At 44.8% G+C, this 23,125-nt stretch overlaps 1 protein-coding gene across 1 annotated transcript in view; it reads right to left on the minus strand.

Annotated features, from left to right (window-relative positions):
- Positions 1-8,532, minus strand: part of NRIP3 (nuclear receptor interacting protein 3) — a 33,213-nt gene extending 24,681 nt beyond the window's left edge. The window contains exons 1-2 of the mRNA XM_069470560.1: positions 8,487-8,532; positions 7,897-8,057 (exon numbers count right to left, since the gene is read on the minus strand). Coding sequence (XP_069326661.1) covers positions 7,897-8,057; positions 8,487-8,532 — 207 coding nt within the window. The remainder of the gene's footprint in view (positions 1-7,896; positions 8,058-8,486) is intronic.
- Positions 8,533-23,125: the final 14,593 nt, after the last annotated feature.

Here is a 23,125-nt window from a genome sequence, read left to right on the forward strand (position 1 = left end):
ATCTATTCTCTGCATAGCAACCAGAATAAGCTTTCAAAAATATAAGACAGATAATACATTCTTTTACTCAAACCCTATGGCTTCCCATTGTTTTTCAGAAAAAATTTGAACATTTTATCACAGTCAATAGGGCTCTGCACCATCTGGTCCCTACCCTTCCCTCCAACTTCCATGTGCACACCACTCTCCCCTTTATTCATTCAGATTCAGCTCCATCCATATTCACTTCCTTGCTAAAAAAACCCTTTTCCCATTCCAATGCCTTTGCACCTGCTGTTCCCTCTGCTTGAAATGTTCTTCCCCTAATATTTGAAATAGTTAGCTCACTCCTTCAGATTTCAACTCAGAGGTCACTTACTCAGAGACACCTTTCCTGACCATACTATTTAAAGTAGGTTCCCTGTCTCTTTAGTTACTAACACATCCCACTATTTCTTTCACAGTAATTATAAATGCAGAATTATCTTTCTTATTTACTTGTTCATTATTTCATTCTCCCCTACTAGGACGTTAATTGCACAAGAGCAGGGACCTTGACTGTCTTGATCACAGCTATATCCCAGCTCTTGACATAGTACTGAAAAAACAAATCTCTAGCACTTTCTTCAAAAAGTGTTTCTTGATTAAAATCATCTAATTCTTTCAGATTCCCTTCATTCTAAACATATCAAATAGTTTGCACTACTTGTATCCCCATTCCTTGACTATTGTTTTGTAAATATGCCTAAGTGTTTTTCATCTATGTTTACTGAAATACTGGCTTTCTAAGGACTATCTCAATGTCCGTCAGGATACACAGTACTAATTAGCAGGATGGGTGCTGCAGATACCCTGGCGGCCATTTGGATATAATTTTCAAGTCATCTTCCTGACATGAATTCTGCTTTATGCTAAACCTCAACAAGGCAGCTACTAACCTAAGCAGTTCCTGAAATGTGACTGCTAGCAGCATCTATATCCTAACCAGGCAAGTTCAAATTTGCTGTCTCCATCACCATCAAGAGCTTCTGAAGAAAATGGACCCTGCGGGCAGTGCTGTATTCTAGGTTGAAACAGCTGAGGTTCCTCAATTTGGCACCCACGCTGCTTAAACATCTTTTCTAACCAGGCTGTAGAGTACGAAGAAAAGTGAGGTGAGAGGAATCAGACTACAGTGCAAGATGCCACGGAATTATGATTTGAGCCCAAACTTCTAAAGCCATGTTCTCAATCCCTTTACCTATACCACACTGAACCCAGACAGAAAGAATCTAATGAAGTTATGTGCTTCACAGAATAAACCAGCTTGGCAAATAGGGGAATTGACAGAGGTCTGCCTCTTTGTAGCATTTACTCCCAGGGGAGAAATGCAAGATTTCTAGCTAGCAATAGAACCACAACTAGAGCTACATAGAACAAGGGTCAGCAAATACGTCCCACATGCCAAATCCAGCCTGCTGTCTGTTTTATAAATAAAGTTTTGTTGGAACACAACCAACCCCAGTCATTTTTTATCCATGTCCTCTTTTTACTACAAGAGCAAAGTGTAATAGCTGAGACAGAGACTATTTGGCCTGCAAAGCCAAAAATATCTACTATTTAGTCCTTTACAGAAAAAGTTTGTCAACCCCTGACTTAGAGTAGTGTTTAAAAGTATATGCTTTGAAATCAGAGCTGAGTTCAAGTTAGTAACTACCTCATAATGCTTTTTTGAGGATTAAATGAGAGAATCCATATAAAACATTTAACATCATGTCAGATATAGAGTAAGCACTCAAACATTATAATAGTAAGTATATATATGTGTATACAGTTGACCCTTAACACAGCTTTGAATTACAATTATACCCAGATTTTTTCAATAAAAGTTACACTGAGTATGCCTGCTTCTCCTGCCTCCCCTTCCTTCTCCTCTACCTCTTCTGCTTTTGCCACCCTGAGACAGCAAGACCAGCCCCTCCTCTTCTTTTTCCTCTTCCTCTTCAGTCTACTCAACGTGAAGACAAGGATGAAGAACTCTAAGATGATCCACTCCCACTTAATGAATAGTAAATATATTTTCTTTTCCTTATGATTTTTTTAATAATATTTCTTTTCTTTAGCTTAGCTTATCATAAGACTACAGTATACAATACATATAACATATAGGATATGTGTTAATCAACTGTTTATGTTACTGGTGAGGCTTCCAGTCAATAGTAGGCTATTGGTAATTAAGTTTTGGGGGACTTAAAAGTAATATGTGGATTTTTGACTGCATGGGGGATCAATGCCCCAACCCCCACATTGTTCAAGGGTCAACTGTATATGTATTTTAAATTCTCACATATAGCCTAAAAGTAAAGCTGGATACTATTCTTCTCCCCAACCCCCGCAAAAGGCCTGAAATTATCCTATTCCATTTTAGTCCTCATACACAGTCTGTAGATAAACATGGACTCCTGTCAAACCCAGTATACATATCTCCACCCCTGACTGTGGAAATATAAAAGGGCACTAATATCTGTTCCTTTTCTTCTCTGCTTATTAACTGAATATACAACACACGATCCATTCTACCCCAAGGGAACACAGACAGATTGTCCTTGGGTTTGCAGTTGCTCAAAAACATATGGGAATCTATCTAAGGCAGGCTGACACATTCCCCCAGGCCTTCTGTGTTTTGCTTCTTTGCCTTTGACCCAACAGACACATTATTTCAGAGAAAACAGTTACTTCTGATTGTTATCTGCTTTGTGGATTGGTCTGAGATGGTGGCTTCTCAGCTGCCCACGGAGGCTGCATTTTTGTTAGAAAGGATTCACAATGGGCAAGGGAATTAGACTAGATAACCTGTAAAATTTTTCTTACTCTGAAGTTCTACAAAGTGTACTCTGGAGGCAGCCTTCTCTCTTACCATCTCACAGTCAGCTGGCTCACAGGGAATGGTGAAGTTGTAATTGAGTGTTGGTTTCCATCCTTACCATCACAGCAGGCCAGAATAATCACTTCTTCCACTGAACTCTTCTAGCACTTCTTGATTATAACATCTTGGCAACTAGCATAGGCTGCCTGGTGGTGGTGTTTATCTTCTTGTAGAACTGTCAATTCAATACCTTCATTTAAATAACTAATAGATTCCAAACTTGTTCAAAAATCAGACTCTTGATTCTTATTCTCTATTCCCCAACCTGCTCTCCCTGTAGTCTTACCCATTTCAGTAAGTGATAACTCTGTTCTTTCAATTACTAGGTCAAAAACTTTGAGGCCATCCTTCACTACTTTTTCTTTCAGACTCTTAATCCAATCAATCAACTAAATCTGTCAGTTCTGCCTTCAAAATCTATCCAGAACATGATCTTTTCTTGTCTCCTTCACAGCTATCACACTATTCTAAGGCACCAACATCTGTCACCTGGATTACTGCATAACAGCCTCCTAATCAGTCTTTCTGCTTCAACTCTTGCCCTCTGTAGTCTAAACCTGTGGTCCCCAACCCCCAGGCCGCAGACTGGTACTGGTCCATGGCCTGTTGGGAACCAGGCCACACAGCAGGAGGTGGCAAGCAAACAAAGCTTCATCTGTACTTACAACTGCTCCCCATCACTCACATCATTGCACAAGTTCCACCTCCTGTCAGATCATCAGTGGCATTAGATTCTCATAGGAGCTCGAACCCTACTGTAAACTGCACATGCAAGGGATCCAGGTTGTGTGCTCCTTATGAGAATCTAATGCCTGATGAACTGACGTGGAGCTGAGGCAGTGATGCTAGTGCTGGGGAGTGGCTGCAAATACAGATTATCATTAGCAGAAAGGTTTGACTGTACCATAAATGTAATCCACTTAAATCATCCCCAAACCATCCCCTCCATCCCCAGGTCTGTGGAAAAATTGTCTTCCATGAAACTGGTCCCTGGGGCCAAAAATGTTGGGGACCACATAGTAGACTAAGTAATCTTTTCATAAAATAAGTCATGTCATGTCACCCCTCTGCTCAAAATCTTCCACTGGTTTCCCATCTCAGATTAAAAGCCAAATGACTGCACAATGGCCTCCCACTATATCTCTGATATTATCTCCTATCACCCTCCCCAGGCCCACCCCTTGCTCATTTTGCTCTAGCCACACTGGCCCTCTTACAGTTCTTCAATCATATCAAGCACATTGATGCCTCAGGCCTTTGCACTTGCTGTTCCTTTTGCCTAGAACGCTCATCTCCAAGATACTTTGCTCCCTCATTTCTGATAGTATTTTGTCAAATGTAATCTTATCAGAGAGGCCTTCCCAGGCCACCCTGTATAAGACAGCAAGGCTCCACCCTTCCCCATCCTGGCTACTGCCCTCCCTATTCCTCTTATCCTTATTTATCTTCCCCACAGCACTGATTGTTACCTAATATATTATATGTTTACTTGATTTTATTTTCTTCCTCCTCCCCTTATATAAGAATACAAGTTCTATGAATGCAGAAACTCTGTTTTGGTTCACTATTATTATCTCCAATGTCTAAATTACTGCCTGACATGTAGTAGGTGCTAAATAAATACCTGTTTAATATATTAACTAATCTGTCCTATCCTTCCCCCAACCTATAAACTCCTTATAAAGAGAATCTTTTTTATCTTCATCTTTGTGGTCCTACCCCAAGACTGTGTCCTGAACATAAGCAAGTGTTCAAAAAATGTTTGCTATAACTAGGATGCAATTACAGATCTGCAAATCTTCAGTTTGTGCCAGATCTTGGTGTTATACTGGTATTTCATGGTCCCCTTCTAAGGCTCCAAAGTTGTCTAGCCCAAGACTATGACATTTTGGATATCTTGTGCCATTATGAATGGCTAATCTATAGGGTACCACCTAGGGCTGCTCTAATTGACAGAGATTCTAATCAGGTATTTTTTGGTAAATTTGCTTCATTGTGTTCTATCATCCTTCCCCTGGCCTTCATTCCTAATTCTAGTCAGTTCTGCAAAAGCATCTGGCTAAAAGTAGAATCAATCATAGGTAGGAAAGAAAAACTCTCTCTACTGCCAGACAAGTTAAGAATATGACTTAATGCATATGTGTCAGTAATAGTATCATATAGGAACGACAGCTTATAATTACATAACAAGGTTATTTTTAAAAATTAAAAAATCCTTACCACAATGAGAAGAACTTTTCTGAACCTGGTAGCTAAAGCAAGAGAAATTACGATAGGCAAAACTCCAAGAATGGAGAGATATTTTTCTCTAGTTTTATCAAGTTTTTAAAATAAATCATATATAATATTACTCACATCTCTGCTTTTAATTCTTAATCTAATACAGAATAAATAATACAAGATGAAAGGATGAACAAGAGAAACAGACATAAGAAATACGATTAATTTCCACAGCAGACTTTGTAGCAGCCAACTCCACATACACAGGAATAGGGCAAAGGCACTTTCCTGTGTCCAAGAGAACATGACCACCTTTGATCGCCTATGGGTGCCCTCTGACAATCCAAAAAGGGCTGGCAGGGTGGTATCAAACAGTGAACATTACAGAAACAGCATGGTAGAAAGTAGATAATTCAGATATCCCAGCAATATAATTCAAATATAGGTTACTAGTGTGAAGAAAAACCGCCCACAATCTTCACAATAGCTTAAGCCCCAGAGTCAATTAAAATGAATTTGTCCTTTCCCCCCATCTCACTCTGGTGCCACCCCCTCCCCTTTCTTGTCTTGCTTCTTTTGAGATTATATTATAAACTACTTCAAGTAAGAAAAATTCAGTTAATTTTAGCATCCTCCAAATTTCACTTGTAGTGAGAGAAAATGGAGTCAACGCTAGTCTATCCTACCAGATGTATTTATAAAGTAAAGTGATAAGAACATATTTCTTTTCTAAGATCATTTCTAAGATTGTACTGAGGCTGCAACATAAGTTCCAAGAGAGCTTAAGCATGCTGCCTCACCCCAGCTCTGTAGCTCTCCTGGCCCTACCTCAGTCTGCCTTGGTTTCTATGACCTATTCTTGGTCTTCTGTGAAATCACTTGCACAAGTATGAGAACAGTGAAAGAGGTAAATCAACTCCGTGACAATGGGGTACAGAAAGTGCAAAGCATGGTTCAGAGCTTCACAGTCAACTACCGTGTGTCACAACTATGGCAATACACTGCTTCTTAAGGATCCTTTCTCTTTGCAGCCTATGCTTTGTTGTCAGCTCTTCCTGGCTCAACTGAGACAGACTGGAGTCAGAAAAGCAGATGGAATTCTTACATAGCATGAGGTAGGATAAGGAATCCTTGGAAGAAGGATGCAGTAGTAGTTCTTCAGGACTAGGAAGCTCCCTGACACCCGAGGACAACCAAGTGTCAATATATTAAATCCAGCATGAAAAAAATTCACATTTTAATTCTTCTCCTAATACTTCTTTATTGATTTCTGAGGCTTCTGGGAACTAGGATTATTTTGGCCTGAAGGACAGAAGACTTGGACTTGATTTACTAAATGAATCTAGACTGCTTTAAAGTGAAAGAAGTGAAGAGAGAGTTATCTCTTTTGTAGGAACACATTTACTGAAATGTATTCACCATCATTCTGGGTTAGCATGAAACAGATCGACTATCCTGTGGCTTGTGCAGAAAGAAAATCTTTTAAAAACAGAACAAGGTAAGTGGAATAGACATCCCTTGCACATAAGTAACTCACAGCAGGGAGGGGAAATCTGATATTAGTATCTATGTATTATTAGAGCTGTTTAAAAAAAAAAAAAAAGGAAGTGAATGCAGAAGCTCTGTCCTCTGCCCTCCATTGCCATCCTGGGGCCAGAAATGGCAATTTCAGTGAATCAGAGCCAACAACTGCATCCAAAATTAAACATTCCAAAAGCTCAAAATAAAAAATACTAGAAAAGTTATGCAGAGCACCTATTTCATTTGTAAAATACAGGTAATTCATATTTCATAAATTATTACCCAAACAAATAAATTGATTGTGAAATTTAAGAAAATTCCAGAAAAAAACTACAACACTGAACATAAATTTGGCCCCACACCACTACAGAGACTGAGAGATGACAGTCAGATATAGTTTTTCACACTGGAGACCCTTACCCATCCATTCCCATTTCATAGACAGGGCAGTATGGTCTTTGAACTCAGACCCCCAGTCCTGGGCTTCTCTTACTTAATGCCAAGAACAATTGTGTTAGAAAAAAGACCGTGCCAACCCCAGGTCCAACTACACACATTAGCTGGTCAGTAAGCTGAAGCAGCCTGGCTTCCTCCCTCTATCCCTTGGGGGTGGGGCTGGAAAGCAAGAAGAGGTGACAACGATGAAGAGATGTTTGAGGTTCAGGTAACCTTCACGTTCGACCCCTTCTCTCCTCTCCTCATTCAGGATGGAAGGTCAAAAGTAGGTAAGACCAAAACCAAACGGAGAAGTAGATCTTGCACAGTGCAACAATGGATTCAACAAAAGTCATCTGGATAGGGCGACTGTCAAGAAATCTCTTTTCACTTCTTTCTTTCCTTCTCACACACCCATTAGGAGTCACCTCTGTCTGGGTCACAGGACCGGCTACGCAGCCTGTGAGGCCACGGGTGCTGCCCTCGCTGCGAGCTCAAGCTCCATCAGACAAATTTGGTATTAAGAATAAAGTGACAGAAAGGAGACCTGAGGGCAAGACGGGGAAGGAAGGGTCCCTCTTTTGTACTGGACAGGAGGAGAGAAACACGCAGGGAGGCGGCGGGGACGAAGGGAGCGCAAGCTAGAAAAGCTACGACAGAATCCCTAGAGAAACCCGAGCAGGGGGATGCCGGATGGAGAGGAATCCCTTACAGACAACAGCGAGACAGCGGACAGTGACTCAGTGAAAGCGGCAAGAGTCGGGCCCCGGGAGACCCCACGGCGCGAAGGTGACGGGTCCCCGAGGGCCGGGGCAGGCGCGGCCGCAGGGGCTCACCGTGTCCTTGGACGAGCCCAGCTTCTTGAGGCCGTCCAGGGGCAGCAGGTCGGCGGAGTCCTTGTGGATGAACTGCACCGCCTGCTTCATCCGGCGCTGCTGTCGCAGCGACGCTGCCTCCCGCATGTCGGTCTCCTTGCGGCCGCCCTCGGTGAGGAGCCCTGAGTAAAACATCGCTGAGGCGCCCGCGACCCAGCGGCCCGGGCGCTTGCCAAACCCCAACTCCCTCTGCCTCGAGCAGCCCCAGCCAGGACCGCACGCCGCGCCTTTTATAGCCGAGCGTGACGTCACGGGGAGCAGCCAGTGCGCGCGCGGGGGGCGGGGCCGGCACAGCGCCCCCAGCCGGCGCGCGGCTGCTCGGCGTCCCGCGTCCATTGCCCATCTTGGAGATAATGCTAGGGAGGAGCGGACGGCGCGGGCAGTACTGACCCGGAGGGCCAAGGGGCCACCATGGTCGCTTAACCCAACCGCCCTCTCCCGTGTGGGTGTCCCGCATCCCCTGGACGGGGATGGGCTGTAGAGCCCAATGCCCGAGCAGCCTCTCACGCCCCAGCAGTCGGCACCCCCCTAGACCCCCGATTCCGGCTCACCTGTCCAAGCCGTGACCGACCCGGGGATCACTGACAGCTGGGCCATGCCGCGAGTCCCGCCGCCGGCGCCGCTGCTCGGCTTCCCAGATTCGCACCTCCGCGGCCCCTCCCGCAGCCCGCGCCCACAGCCCGGGCACGGGAGGACCGGCAGCACACTTCGAAGTTGCGAAAGCTCAGGATTTCTCCAACTTCAGGTTGGTCCCCACCCACTGGGCCACGTGACTGGGGAGAGGACAACCGGTGCAGGAGGGCAGGAGGCGGCCTTTCGGGGACCCTCCTCCTCCAAGCACCCTCTGCCCGGGCTCCTGGAGCCCGGCACCCGCACTTCTGAGCAAGGGAAGCAGATCCGGTGGGAAGCCCGCAGGTCGGCCCGGGGTTGGGGAGTGGCGAGGGTCCCCGCCTCCGGGGGAGCGCACACGACTGCGAGCCCTACATCTACTCTTAGGAACACCGACAGAAAAACACCCGGTTTTCTCAACAAATGCTAGGGCTTTCGCCTGTCTCTCCAGCATCCTTGTTGAAGTATTTGTAACCCGTTTTTCTTCGTGAATCATTCATACTTTCAAGCTATTCTGTTAGGGACTTCAGGCACCCTGGGTTCTGGTTCCGATGTTGTAACTTGGTACAAACCACGTTTCTACCCTGTAAACCACCAAAACTACCTTCTCCACCCCATCGCACAAGAACAGGCATGAATCTGAAAGATCTGCACCCTGAAGAGAACCAACAATAAAAGCAATAACGACACTTCCTGAGCCTTTACTATGGGCCAGGTACTGGAATAAACACTTAAAATGCAGTATATCATTGAATCCTGGCAACAGTTTATGAGGTGATATGATTATTATCCCCATTTTAGGGGCAAATATCTGATACTTTCTAACCAGCCTCCTGAATGCTCCCCTGGTTCCCGTCCAACCCATTGTTCTCTGCTGCCAGAGTAATCCTCTCAAACTACAAGTGTGATCATCTCACTTCCCTGCTGAGAGCACCTCAAAAGGCTTCCTATTGCTCTTAAGGAAAGACACACCATTCTTGCATGGTCTGCCCACCCTCCCTCTTTATTCTATACTTCAGCCCCATGAGGCTTCTTCCTGTTCCTTGGAGCTGTTCTTGCCACATGGCCTGCCTTTGAATCTCCCAATCCCTCTGTATGCACTGCCCTTCCTACCCTCTTCAGGAAACCATATTCTTTCAGACCTCAGCTCTATTACCATTTCCTTGGGAAAGCCTTCTCTGATCTTCCAGAGAGGGTGCATTTTCCCTAATTGTATACTACAAATCTCTCCTGGACATTTCACTGTGTGTGTGTGTGTGTGTGTGTGTGGGAGGATACCGGTCGTTTGATTACTATTTGTCTGCCCCACTGATTGTAAACTCCAAGAAGGTGACTGAGTTCATTTTTTGCTTACCATCGAATCCCTGATACATAGAAGGCTCTCAATAAATAATACTAGCATAAGTATGGCAAAAAGTTAGGGTCATGCCCAAGGAAAGCAAGTGGTAGAGCTGGGATCTGTCCCCAGAACCTGTCCTAGACTTCTCAGATGTGGATGGGCTGGGTTTGACCTCATGAACCTGCTTCTTTCCCTCTGTTCTGCCTTCAACATTTGCCCCAATTTCAGAAAGCACAGACTGCTTGTGGAAAACAAATCCAGAAGGCTGCTTACCTGGCTTCAAGGAAGCTCCAGGGCTGGATTCTTCCCTGATTGCCCGCCCCCGTTTCCCCCCTACACACACACACAGAGGGCAGGGCATCTAGGGGGCAGGTGGGATTGCTGCTCACCTTCTGGTCCCTTGGCACACTTCCAGCAGTGAACAACATTAGCTGCCCTGGCCCCTTCTGTCCCATCACCTGGATCCCTGCCTGGTCACTCCTCCAGGCAAGGGTCGCCCAGGAAACGATGAAAGACAGCTTTGCCTTGTCTCTCTAGGACAGGTGCCTCTGAGTTTGGCAAAGCATCAGGACAGGTCCAACAGTGAGGGCCTCTGGGGCTTGGGCTGGGACAGCTACTTTCCTTAGGGAGGAAGCCAGGTAAGTAGAAGCTCTGGGGGAGGAGTTGGAAGCCCCACTCCCCAGGCAACTAGATTCAGTCCTGCAGCCTTTTTTACTGAGGATCTCTCAATAGAAGAGAGGGGCTCCTTTCACAGCTAGATCCCCCCTGGGAACTCCAGGAAGCTGACTCTCTCAGTTTGAACTGGAATTTGGCCATATCAAATGTTGCTGAAAAAGAAATGGGGCCTGGCTGGAACTGGGAATCTTTTTGTGAATTCAGAGCTCTCTTTGCTGTAGTAGGATTTGTGTTCTGCAATTGGATCTGTGGCCACAATACCTGTTGGTCCCCTCACCTGTCAGAGACCTTCCTTGGCCAGACTAATACCATCACTGCCCTTAAGCATGGGTCAGTGTGGTGAGGCCAGCTCCTCCCCACCCTGCCCACACACTGTGAGTATCTGCAGACTACAGACTGGCTGCTTTCACACTACAGACTGGGTTACCTCTGGGTGGTTTATCAAGTTTTCCCAAATGACTTTTTAAAATTTCTTTTTCTTTTTGAAGCCCAACGAATTCACGAGCCCAAATGACTTTGAACAAGTCACTTCCTACCTCTGAGCCTCAGTTTTCATATCTGTAAAATGGATGTAGTGAGATTGCATATACAATTGTGCTTTGTAAACTCTTGAGAATTATACCAACAGAAAAGATTATTAATTCTCCATATAGCCAACCTCCCTGCTCCAGTGACCCATCTTGGAGGAAGTATAATACAGTAGAAGTTGTTAAAAGTACAGGTTTTGGAATCCAATAGCCTAGGGTTGAATCCCTGCTCTGCTGCTTACTAGCTATGTGACTAGTAAGTTACTTCACCACTGTGAGCTTTCAGGTCCTCATCTAGAAAATGGTGCCAGGATCTCTATCTCTCAGGGATGCTATGCGAATTAAATGAAATAATACATAGTACATTGTCTGGCTTGTAGCACAGGCTCAGCACAAGGTAGCTACTATCATTACCTGGAACAGCCTCAGGAAAACCTGGAGGTTGCAGCACCCTCAGGTTTGGGCCTGGCCTAGGCTTCCTCCAGGCCTCCCTACAGAGCTTCAGACATGGAAGTCAGACCTGAACATCTCCTGAGGCAGGGGCTGGCCAGCTCTTCTCCTTTCTTCAATGTCTTCAGATTTGGTGGTTCCATTCTAGAGTTCCCTGCATCCTACCTTGGCTGTTGTAGAGGATCTATATTCAAAAGTCATACTGGAAAAGCCAGTGCTGTTGCAATTAGGATTTTATTCGTGTTATTCTTCTTATCAAGTGACAGAAACCCAATTGAAAATTTCTTTTGTAATAATGCAAATGTTTTCTTTTTCTGAGACAGAGTTTTGCTCTATTTTGCCTGGGCTAGAGTGCAGTGGCGTCATCATAGCTCATTGCAACCTCAAACTCCTAGGCTCAGGCAATCCTCCTGCCTCAGCCTCCCATGTAATTGGGATTACAAGTGCACATCACCACACCCTATTTTTTTAAAAAAAATTTTTTATAGATTCAGGGTCTCACCATTGCTCAGGATGGTCTCGAATTCCTGGCCTCAAGTGATCCTCCTGCGTTGGCCTCCAAAAGTACTGAGATTACAGGCATAAGCTACCATGCCTGGCAAAAATGCAAGTTTTTGTTGCCCTTAATTTAAAGCAGGGGCTTCAGATATGGCTGGATCCAAGGGCTGAAATGACATTATCATTGTGTTTTAGCTCTGCTTTCCTTCGAGCTGACTGCCCCTGTAAGCAGACTCTTCCTGTTTGATGGTTGTACACTTACAACCTGTTCTCAGAGCAACTCTCCTTTGGGTCTTCAGCTAACAGGGAGGCCTTTGAGAATGGGATACAGGATGAATGCTGAGGCTGGGAGGCCAGAAAAGCAGAGGAGAAGAGCAGAGGATGAAGGGGAGACTGCCAAGAAATTTTCATCCTCTTTCTCTTCCCACCCATGCATATTGCACTTAGCCACACCCTGGAAGTTAGAATGGCCACCCTGACCACTCTTCACTCACCACTCCCATCCTTACAGCCACAGAACCCCCTTCCTCCTCCAGTATCCTCACCACTACCTCAACTCACTTCAGCAGGAAGTTTCTTCACACAGTTGTGCAGGTGCCAGAATGTCTGGCTCTACAGTGCCCACAACCTGGCATCCAGCCCTAAAGACTGTGTCTACGTTGGCAGGTGAAAGCAAAGATAAGAGATATTTCCATCCTGTTCCTTCAGAGTGATTCCCAACATCACCATGGCCTCAAAACACAGGGCTGATGCAGCCCCGCGGGTGTTTTCCAACATTAGCTGGCTCTTTTGGATCCATTCCTGTCAGCAATGATTTGGTTTCATTTCCTGGGATGAGGACAGGCTTTGACCTCAAATCAGACAGCAAAAGAGGAGAAAGCAAATGCAGAAGGCAAATCTCAGTATCTGAAGCCTGAGTGTCTAGTGGAAGTCAGGGAGGGAGGAGTCTAGGCTTAGCTTTGAATCCGGTTCTGCCCCTTGCTGGCTGTGGCAACTTGGCCACCTTACTGAAACTCTCTGAACCTCAGTTTACCCATCTTTCAGGGCTCCATGTAGTTTAAATAACATATAAAGCACAGGGCCTGGCACAAAGTGGGCCTTTAGTAAATATGAGTGTTATTCCTCTTTCCTTCTCCTCTCCAACACAGGTAGAGAACCCAGAGAAAGAGTGTCCTTCCTGAGGCCAGTGGAGAACTCTTCAGTATGGAAATGAGAGCTGTGAAGATGGCAAGCCTCTCAGAACCCACCAAAGCCTGGGCCTGGCCTATCACTCCCTATCTCTTTATGTCAGCACCAGCCAGAGAGAAAGCCTTCCCGGCGGCTCACACTGGTAACCACTGTCTACCTCAGGAGCACCAAAGGCTCCACCTCACTCCCCCAGAGTAACTGATCATGCTGCTCAGGTATGACAATGAGAGGCCAGTGGCCCTTGCTGGGCAAGCCACAGGGCCTGGGGGCAAATGGCAGCAGAGAAGTGAAGCGTTCTGTGGAAATGTGTGGACTCCCAGGTGTGCAAACATGTCCACACACTCACATTCACACTTCCAGCATTCACTCTGACCTATTTTCACAAAGCTCTACACTGCCCAGAGAGAGACTCATGATTATTTTAAAACTTTTTACTTGGAAAACATTTCAAATTTACAAAAAGTTGCAAACAGAAAAATAGTACAAAGAACATCTGTATATCCTTTACCCAAATTACTTGTTATTAACGTTTTCTTCCATTTGCTGTATCATCTGCTTTCCTGCAATACACATACACACCCACAGAGACACACATTTTTTTCTTCTGAACCATCTGAGGATAAGTTACATACATACCCTTTACCACTAATTCTTACTTGTGTGAATTTCCTAAAAATAGGGATTTTCTCTTATATAACCATAGTACACATGTAAACTTCATAAGTTTACATTGATAACAATACTTTTATCTAAACTACTATTCATGTTCCAATTATGTCAGTTGACCCAATAATGTCCTTTATAACTGCAGTCCCCAACCCCCAGGCCGTGGACTGGTACCAGTCCGTGGCCTGTTAGGAACCAGGCCGTGCAGCAGCAGGTGAGCAGTAGGTGAGCCATTGAAGCTGCATCTGTATTTACAGCAGCTCCCCATTGCTCACCATCTCCCCTCTGCCCTTGGTCCATGGAAAAATTGTCTTCCATAAAACTGGTCTCTGGTGCCAAAAAGATTGGGGACCACTGTTTTACAACATATTCCTCCAGAACACGATCCAGGCTAGCATCAGGTATTGTATTTGGTTGTCAGGTCTCTTTAGCCTCCTTTCGTCTGTAACATTTTCACAGCTTTCTTTGTCCTTTATGACACTAACATTTTTGAAGAATACAATCTCCCCTTCCCACTTTAATAAGTCTTTTATTGTGATATAATTCATATACCATACAATTCACCCACTTAGAACATACAAGTCAATGATTTTTAATATATTCACAGAGCTTTGCAACCATCACCACAATCAGTTTTAGAATATTTCATCATCTCCAAAGAAACTCCATATCCATTAACAGTCACTCCCCATTTCCTTCCAAATTCTCTAGCCTTAGACAACCTGTAATATGCTTCCCATCCCTATGGATTTGCCTATTCTGGACATTTCATATAACTGGAATCATACAATGTATGGTCTTTTGTGACTGGTTACTTTCACTTAGCATAATATTTTCAAAGGTCATCCATATTGTAGCATGCATAAATACTTCATTATGGCGAGATAATATTCCATTATCTGGATATACCACATTTTGTTTAGCCATTCATCAGTTCAAAAACATGACCGTTGTTTCCACCTTTTAGCTATTATGACCAATGTTGCTATGAAATTTTATGTACAAGTCTTTTTGTGCACATATGCTTTAATTTCTCTTGGAGTAGAATTGCTGGGCCACGTGGTAGCTCTATATTTAACCCTTTGAGGAATTAACAGACTGCTCTCCAAAGCAGCTGCACCATTCTACATCTCTACCAGGAGTTTATGAGGGTTCCAATTTCTCTGCATCCTCACCAACACTTGTTATTATCTGTCTTTTTGATTATAGCCATCCTAGTGGGGGTAAAAGGGTATCTCACTGTGGTTTTGATTTGCATTTCTCTGATGGCTAATGATGTTGAGCATCCTTTCGGGTGCTTGTTGGCCATTTGTTCATCTTCTTTGGAAAAATATCCATTCAAATCCTTTGCCCATTTTTAAATTGAGTTATTTGTCTTTTTTATTGAATTGCAAGAGTTCTTTGTATATTTTAGCTACAAGTCCTTTGTCAGATAGATGATTTGCAAAAATTCTCCCCCATTCTGTGGGTTGGCTTTTCACTTTCTTGATGGTATTCTTTGAAGCACAAAAGCTTTAAATTTCATTGATATGCAAGATACTTGTTTTTCAACTCCCCTCATCCTTTTTAAATAGGGCATTCCACAGTTTATGATTGTTTGACTTTTCTTTGTATTTAGATTGAGCTTATGGATTCTTGGCCTGAGTACCGTATAGGTGATGTTATGTTCTCCTCAGGGTATCACTTCTGGAGGCACGTGATGTCCATCTGTCCTTTATTGGAGATGCTAATTTTGATCATCTGGTCAAGATATTGCCTGATTTCTCCACTGTATTATTACTGGCTTTTTTCTCTCCCATGCATGATTTTTAAAAATGAAATTCTCTCTTTTCAGGCTGTCTATACTCCATCAGCACATTTCACTGTGAGTTCTGTTTCTCCCAGGTACATGCTTCACAGTGGTCAGACCCACCTTGGCAAAGCCTATGTCCTCATGTCTCAAAAAGGGGCTTTGTCCTATTAACCACAGGGGGTCATGCAAATTACTCACATCCTGCTCCAGTGAGTGTCTACATTGACTTTACTTGCCTACAGCCCTAAGCACTGTCTTCCTGGAGTCAAGTTGGACTTTGCCATGCCAGAAGCATCAAACTTGAAATAGGCAGTTCTGGAGAACGTGTGATTCTGGGCTCAGCAAGGCGATGTGTCACCATCCTCACGTACCAGGGGCTAAGGAAAGATGAAGGATTGACAGGCCAATGTGTGTGTGCCGTTCCTGACCTGAGAGAGCTGTCTTAGGAGACTGGAAGAGTTCATTTCACCTTCCTGGCTCAGGAGGATAGGGGTTTTCAGAAGGTCTTATGTGAGAAACCAAATCAGGCACGTGGCCTTTCATTCCTGCTTCAAGCTCTAACTCTTCTGCCACCAGAACACATCCCACTAGAAAACCTGTAACTAAAGAACTTTCTGTTTCGGTGAAATGGGAGAAACCAGAAGAGTATGAACCCCTTTAAAGAATGTATCTTGGGGCTAAGCGGGGTGGCTTACACCTGTAATCCTAGCACTGTGGGAGGCCAAGGCAGGAGGATTGCTTGACCTCAGGAGTTCAAGACCAGCCTGAGCAAGAATGAGACCCCCGTCTCTACTAAAAATAGAAAAGTTAGCCAGGCGTGGTGGTGCGTGCATGTAGTCCCAGCTACTCAGGAGACTGAGGCAGGAGGATTGCTTGAGCCTAGGAGTTTGAGGTTGCAGTGAGCTATGATGACGCCACTGCACTCCAGCCAGGGTAACAGAGCGAGACTCTGTCACAAAAAAAAATAAAATAAAATAACGTATGTTGGGTTTAGCTCTCAAGTGTCAAGAAGTGAAAGGTGATAATGACAATAATAATAATTAACATTTCTTGAGCCCTCACTACAGGCCAGACAGTGTTTTAAGAGTGTTCCATGTATAAACTCATTTAATTCTCACGGCAGCTCTATCTGATAGATACTATAATTATTTATATTTACTATATGAGGAAACTGAGGCACAGAGCAGTAAGTAACTTCTACAAGATCACATAGCTAATAAGTGGCAGAACTGGGATACAAATCCAGGTACTGCAGAGGACATAATGGGGGTCTTGGAGAATACGAGCATTATGAAACATAAATCTTAGAGCAGGTGCCTGTCACTGTAATAAATGGAGAGAATGCATTCTCAGAAAAATGCATTAGTAATACTGGGGGTGGGGGGAGTGATGCTGCTTGAGTCACCCCAGTTCCTCATGGGGAGCCCTGAGTGAAGGTTTACCAAGCCTCTTACACTTGTACCTCCATTACTCAAAATTCCAGTTGAGGCACCTGATGTGGCTGCTAAAAGCAGCTGCCTTCCTCAAGCCAAGTCTCCTGGAACTAATATCAAGGTTCCAATGTGCTCCACTGTCCACATTTTTATACCATGACCAGGCATCATATACATGCAGCTGCAACGCACTGTGTACTGATGACCAATTTGTGGTCACACATGGTGGGATGCCCACAAGGCTGCAGAGGGCTGAGTGCAGCCGCCTGGCCAGGGGTCACCACAAGCTCATGCTCTTTATCTCAAAGGTCTTCAGCTGAGCATGGTGTGCCACACATTACCGGGCTCTGTCCTCCCTGGGGCATCAGTTCCGGTTTCTGCTTGGCAGCTATTGATTTTTTTCAACCTCAACACATGTGGTAAGGGAAAACTAGTACCAAAACTCAAATTTGAGGTAGGTTTGTATCTCCACGTTTTACATTTTATAGGAAAAGACAGACTCCAAACTATGGATCAAAGCTATCCTTCAGTCCTAGGATAAAATGTAGGATCAGAGAACAATCCAAGTCAGGGGGTGTGGTAGCTCCTGAAACTACAAAGGGTGAAATATACAAGATTACAATTTGGCGGGGATTTTTTACCTCATTCTTTCAACTCCTTTTTCTTCCTAACTTGGCAATATATCCAGTCTACCCTGGTGCCTGGACCATGAAAATGAATAAGTGAATGAATATGCCGTGTGTGTGTGTGTGTGTGTGTGTGTGTGTATGATTCAAAGCAATATCGATAGTTTGAAATGACCTAAATTAATGGCTTCCCACTTGGCCATTAGTTTTTCTCTGCCAGGGAGAGAAAGGATAAAGATACACTCCAAGGGCTGTATCAAACAGCATGCAATCAGTCAGTTGTTAAACCAATGCCCCTTGGGTAACATTTTGTCTTGAATTATGGGCATTTAAGTGACAAGGCAGTGGCAGTGGAATGGGAGAAACACAGGTCAACTCCATTTTACAACCACTAGGTGGCACCTGTTCTAGGAATTGCAAAATGGCTTGTTCACAGCTTGGTGCATTGGTCAGCCTGGCATGACATGAAATGCCAAGTTCTTGCTGGGTGGGTAAAGGAGCTTGCCAGGGCCAGGGCTGCCAGGTGTGGTTTGAGGAGCCAGTCCCCTGGGAGGGGCCTGGAGTCATGACACCAGTGATGAGCCCATACTACCTAAGATAGCAGTCCCTCCCACCACCTCCTGGATCTCTGTCCTTTGGCCCTTCTTTATTTTCTTTATAACACTCATCACTACTTGACTTTACACTACATGTTCATTTGTGTATAGTCTGTCTGCTCATTGGAATCTAAATTCCACAAGGGCAGGGACTTTATTTTGCTCACTGCAGTATCCCCCGCTCCTACAATGTCTAGCACTTAGTAGGCCCTCAATAAATATATGTTGCATAAATGAATGAGCAAGTACATAATCAAGAATTATTAGTAACTAAGGTCTGTAGTCACATTCCCTTTATGAGATGCTCTGAAAACCAAGCAATACCGAATTACTGTCATTGTTTTCAGCAGGTGGGTTTAATTTGTATCCTTTTATTCAACTAAAGCAACCTGCCTGCGAATTAGAGTAGTTTCATCTTGTAAATGTATTTTGATCCTACTGTGTTCTCTGGAAAGTGTTCCCTGCTGAGTAGTTATGTCATTGTGGCTGTGTCACTGACATGGATCCATAGGAGCAGCTTTGCTGGGTTAATGGGCCCCTGAGGATGGGTCCCCCGCAGGCTGATCAGGCATGCCCAGAGATGGAGGCAGGGCACCACAAATATTAGGATGCCCCTGAGCTGGGCTCATAAGCCCCTGGAGTAGAAGATGGTCACAGAAAGGAAGCTTCACCAAGGCCTCTAAATTCCTGTGGATGGGCCCCTACTGGCCACTCCCAGAACCTGGAATCCGAGGCAGCTGATGGCTTGCCTAGCAGGAGGGCCATATGTAACACAGCTCCCTCAACTTGATGAAGAACCACTTTACTCCAGCCTCAGCTCGTCCATTTGCCTCCCAAACGCTGGCTAGAAGTAGTGTAGACTTGGGAAAGGCTCTCAGGACCCATCCTGCTGTGTGAGAAGCAGAGATGCTGACAGTCTTAATAAGAGGCATCTCTTCTGGGTTCAGAAGATTGCAGCTGGGCCTGGCATGGGACCCCTGGGTTTCCCAGCACACAGGCCCACCAGCTGCAGCCGTCTGCAGCAGGCAACAGCCCTGGTGCATCTTCCTGAAAGATCTGCTCGAGGGCAAGCGAGTCCTTGCTTTGTGCTGTGCAGCCACTGCCTTTCCCAAGTTACACGTGACATTTTAAAATCACCTGCAGACTTAAATCCAGTGAGTGCCTACAGAGAACACACTTAACAGCTCAGAGTATGATTCAGAGGAAGCAATTTTCCCAAGTGAAGATAATCATCTGTTAGTGTGAAAAGGCAAACACTCTTTCATTAGCATTGGAAACTCAAGGGAAATGTTGCTAAATCCACAGATGTAGCACTTTAGTAAATGGCTAAAAAACAGTATCTACAGCTAGAAGGAAGGACATGTACAGATTTCACTCCCACTCAGAGTTCACCCACGAACTGGCTCTCTGGGAGGGAAGGTGGAAGCTCAGCTCTGACCTTGTCATGTTTACTTAGTGAGTAGCTCCTCAAAGTCCTGGTTCCTGTGCCCATACAGGAAATCCCAAAATTAAGAGATCCCTGGTCTTCTTTTATTTGCATACTTTTCCCAGGTGACCTTAACCTGGGATAAGTCTCATGTCTTTATTCTGTCGCATTAAAATTTATATTCCAGCCCTGACCTTTCCTGGGGCTTCATATAACCAATTGCCTATTTGAACTCTCTGCTTGGACATCTAATAGGCATCTTGAACCTAGAATGGCCAAGACAGAACTCTCAATCTTCTTCCCTTTTCCAGTGTCATACTGCTGCATAAGAAATCACTTCAAACCCTAGTAACTTAAAACAACAATAATCACTAATTTTGCTCACAAATCTGTAATTTTTGTATGGCCCAACGAGGACTGTTCCATGAAGCATCAGCTGGGGCAGCTGGAGAATCTGTTTCCAAGATGGCTCACTCATAGCTGGCAAGTTTTGCTGGCTGCTGCCTGGGAGCTCAGCCTGGCCTGTGGGCGGAGGGACTGCGGATCCTCTCCATATGGCCTCCCCACAGGCTGCTGTGGCTTCCTCAAGGCATTGTGACTGGGCCAAGTGTGAGTATCCTAAGGAGAGGAAGTGGAAACTGCTGGTGCCTTAAGGCCCGGGCCCAGAAGCTGGGAAAGAATTACTGCTACCCTATAATACTGCAAACAGTCACAGAGCCCAGATTCAAGCGGAGGGACAAAGACCCCAACTTTCCATGGAAGGAACATCATAGAATTTGCAAACATGTTTTAAAATTGCCATAGGCCGGGCACGGTGGCTCACATCTAGCACTCTGAGAGGCTGAGGTGGGAGGATCACTTGAGGCCAGGAGTTTGAGACCAGCCTGAGCAAGGGCGAGACTCCATCTCTACAAAAAATAGAAAAACTAGCCAAGCGTGGTGGTGCACCCCTGTCGTCCCAGCTGCTTGGGAGGCTGAGGCAGGAGGATCGCTGGAGCTCAGGAGTTTGAGGCCACAGTGAGCTATGATGACGCCACTGCACTCTAGCCTCAGAGACAGAGCAAGATCCTGTCTCAAAACACAAATCAAAAAAACTGCCACATGTCCCAAACCTCCTCTAGTCTTCTCCATCTACTGGTTGCTCAGGCAACTAGAAGTCATCTTTGCCATCTTTCCCTCACCCCTTTCATCCAAGCCCTGTAAGCAAATTCTGTTGACTCTCCCCTGAAACATGTCCAGAATCCTTCTATGTCTCTCATCTCCACTACCGCCACCCTAATCCAGACAACACCCTCTTCTCCCACTTGGATGACTGCTTTTGTTCTGTTGCAACAGCCTGTTAACTGCTCTGCCTCCATGTCTGCTTCCTAAAACCCATTCACACAGTAGTCGGAACTACCTTTTAAAAATATAAATCAGATCATCTCATTCCTCTGCTTAAATCCATTCAAAAGTGTCACAGCATATTCAGAACTAAACCCAAACCCTTCATTCTGATTCCAAAGCTCAGTGTGATCTGCCCATCTGGTTCTCTGGCCTCATCTGGTGCCATTTGCCTTCTCAGTAGACTGCAGTACACACACGGGCTTGCTGCTGCCTCCTCTATCTGGAAAGCTCTTGCCCCTGATTTTCCCCAAGGCTGGTTCCTTCTTGCCATTTAGTTTTCAGTTGAAATATCATTTCCCCATAGAGGCCATCTATAATCCCCAAACCTAAAGTAGCCACACAGTCCTCTGTTACATTAACATATTTTAATTTTCAGCATAGTACTTATCACTAGCTGATACTTTTCATGGTAATTTATTTGTTCATTGTCTCTTCCCTCTAAAATGCAAGCTCCATGAGGGCAGGGAATCTTGTCTGTCTTACTACTGTGTATGCCTAGAGCCTAAAACAGTGCACAGAGCAGATGTTTGCTAAATATTTATTGATTTAGCAGGTAGCAACACCAGCCCCAAAGAGCCAGCCTGCCCACAGTTGTCAGGAGTAGAAAGGAAACTCCAGGAAGGCCTCAGAGGCTTGTGCTTGTACCAGGAGCACAGCTCTGGTACAGGGGGCTGCTTCTCAGTGACCAGGCTTATGCAGCCTCCTTCCAACCTCCAGAGCATTTCCATCCCTAGCCTTCTTGTGAAATCAGCAAGACAGAATTGCACTATCATGAGCATGGGGTTACTAACGCGCTTGGACAGAATGGTGCAGCTCAGCTCACCTCACCTCCACATCAGTCCGGTCACTGACTCAGGTTATGTTACATTTGAATTTTCATCTTCCGGTTAGACTCAGAAATATAGGTCAAGTTCCAGTGTAACAAATTCCAAGTGCTTGTTTTAATAGTATTTTTAAAAATGAAGATGTTCAAACTTTTGAAGAGAAATCTGAAAATGGGTATTTAGGACCCATCCAAATAAAGAAAAAAAGTTTGGTTAGCGCTTTAAAAAAATTCGTGTTATTAACAGGTTTTTTTTTTTAAAAAAAAACCACTGAGGTGAAAAGCATGCTCAATGATAATGAAATAGTCTTTTTTTCCTTCAAAAATACTTGTTAGGGAACGACACCAATTGCATATCAGACTGAGGTGGGGGGTGGGGGAGGGGATGGGGGTATGCCTACACAATGAGTGCATTGCGCACCGTTTGGGGAGCGGTAACACTTGAAGGTGCTGACTCGGGAAGGGAGCGTGGGGAAGGGAGGGATATATACCTCATGATGGGTGCAATGTGCACGACCTGGGGAACAGACACGCCTGGAGCTCTGACTTGGGGGGAAAGGCGGTACAGGAGCAACGTATGTAACCTGCAATTCTGTATCCCCCATAACAAGATGAAATAAAAAAAAAAAATACTTGTTAAACATTTTTTAGTATTTTGGTATAGAGAATTGACCATATACTGAATTGTTATTGAAATAACGAAACACTATGGTTTTGTGTTCATTCATTAGGGAAATGGCAGCTCGTTTGATAGGATTCTTTTTTATTCACTGTAGTGAGATGTTTGCTTGGGGACTTAAATGTTTAAAAATTCAATAATATTGAAAATTCAACTTCAAGAAAATGATTGTGAGGCCCTGCTGTGCTGACCCAAAGTGAGATGATTGTGTGGCACTTAGAGCCTGGGATTTGTGTAGCTGCTTCCGATGATGGTGTTATCGTTAGAGGCCACCCTTAGCGGTGCTGCTCCTGTCCTCGGAGCAGAGTCAGCCTCTGACCTTGGAGACTGGGGAAGGAAGGCAAACATGGCAAGGTGGGCCTCACCACAGCCCACCTGGACCTCAGACCCTCTGTGGTGGGAAGCCCACTGGTGGAAGTAGAACCGTTGGCAGTACTGACTCAGGGTTTGGTGAAACCTCCTTTCATGACAATAGTT

This window comes from Eulemur rufifrons, chromosome 6, assembly GCF_041146395.1.
Source record: "Eulemur rufifrons isolate Redbay chromosome 6, OSU_ERuf_1, whole genome shotgun sequence".
Classification (NCBI taxonomy): Eukaryota; Metazoa; Chordata; class Mammalia; order Primates; family Lemuridae; genus Eulemur; species Eulemur rufifrons.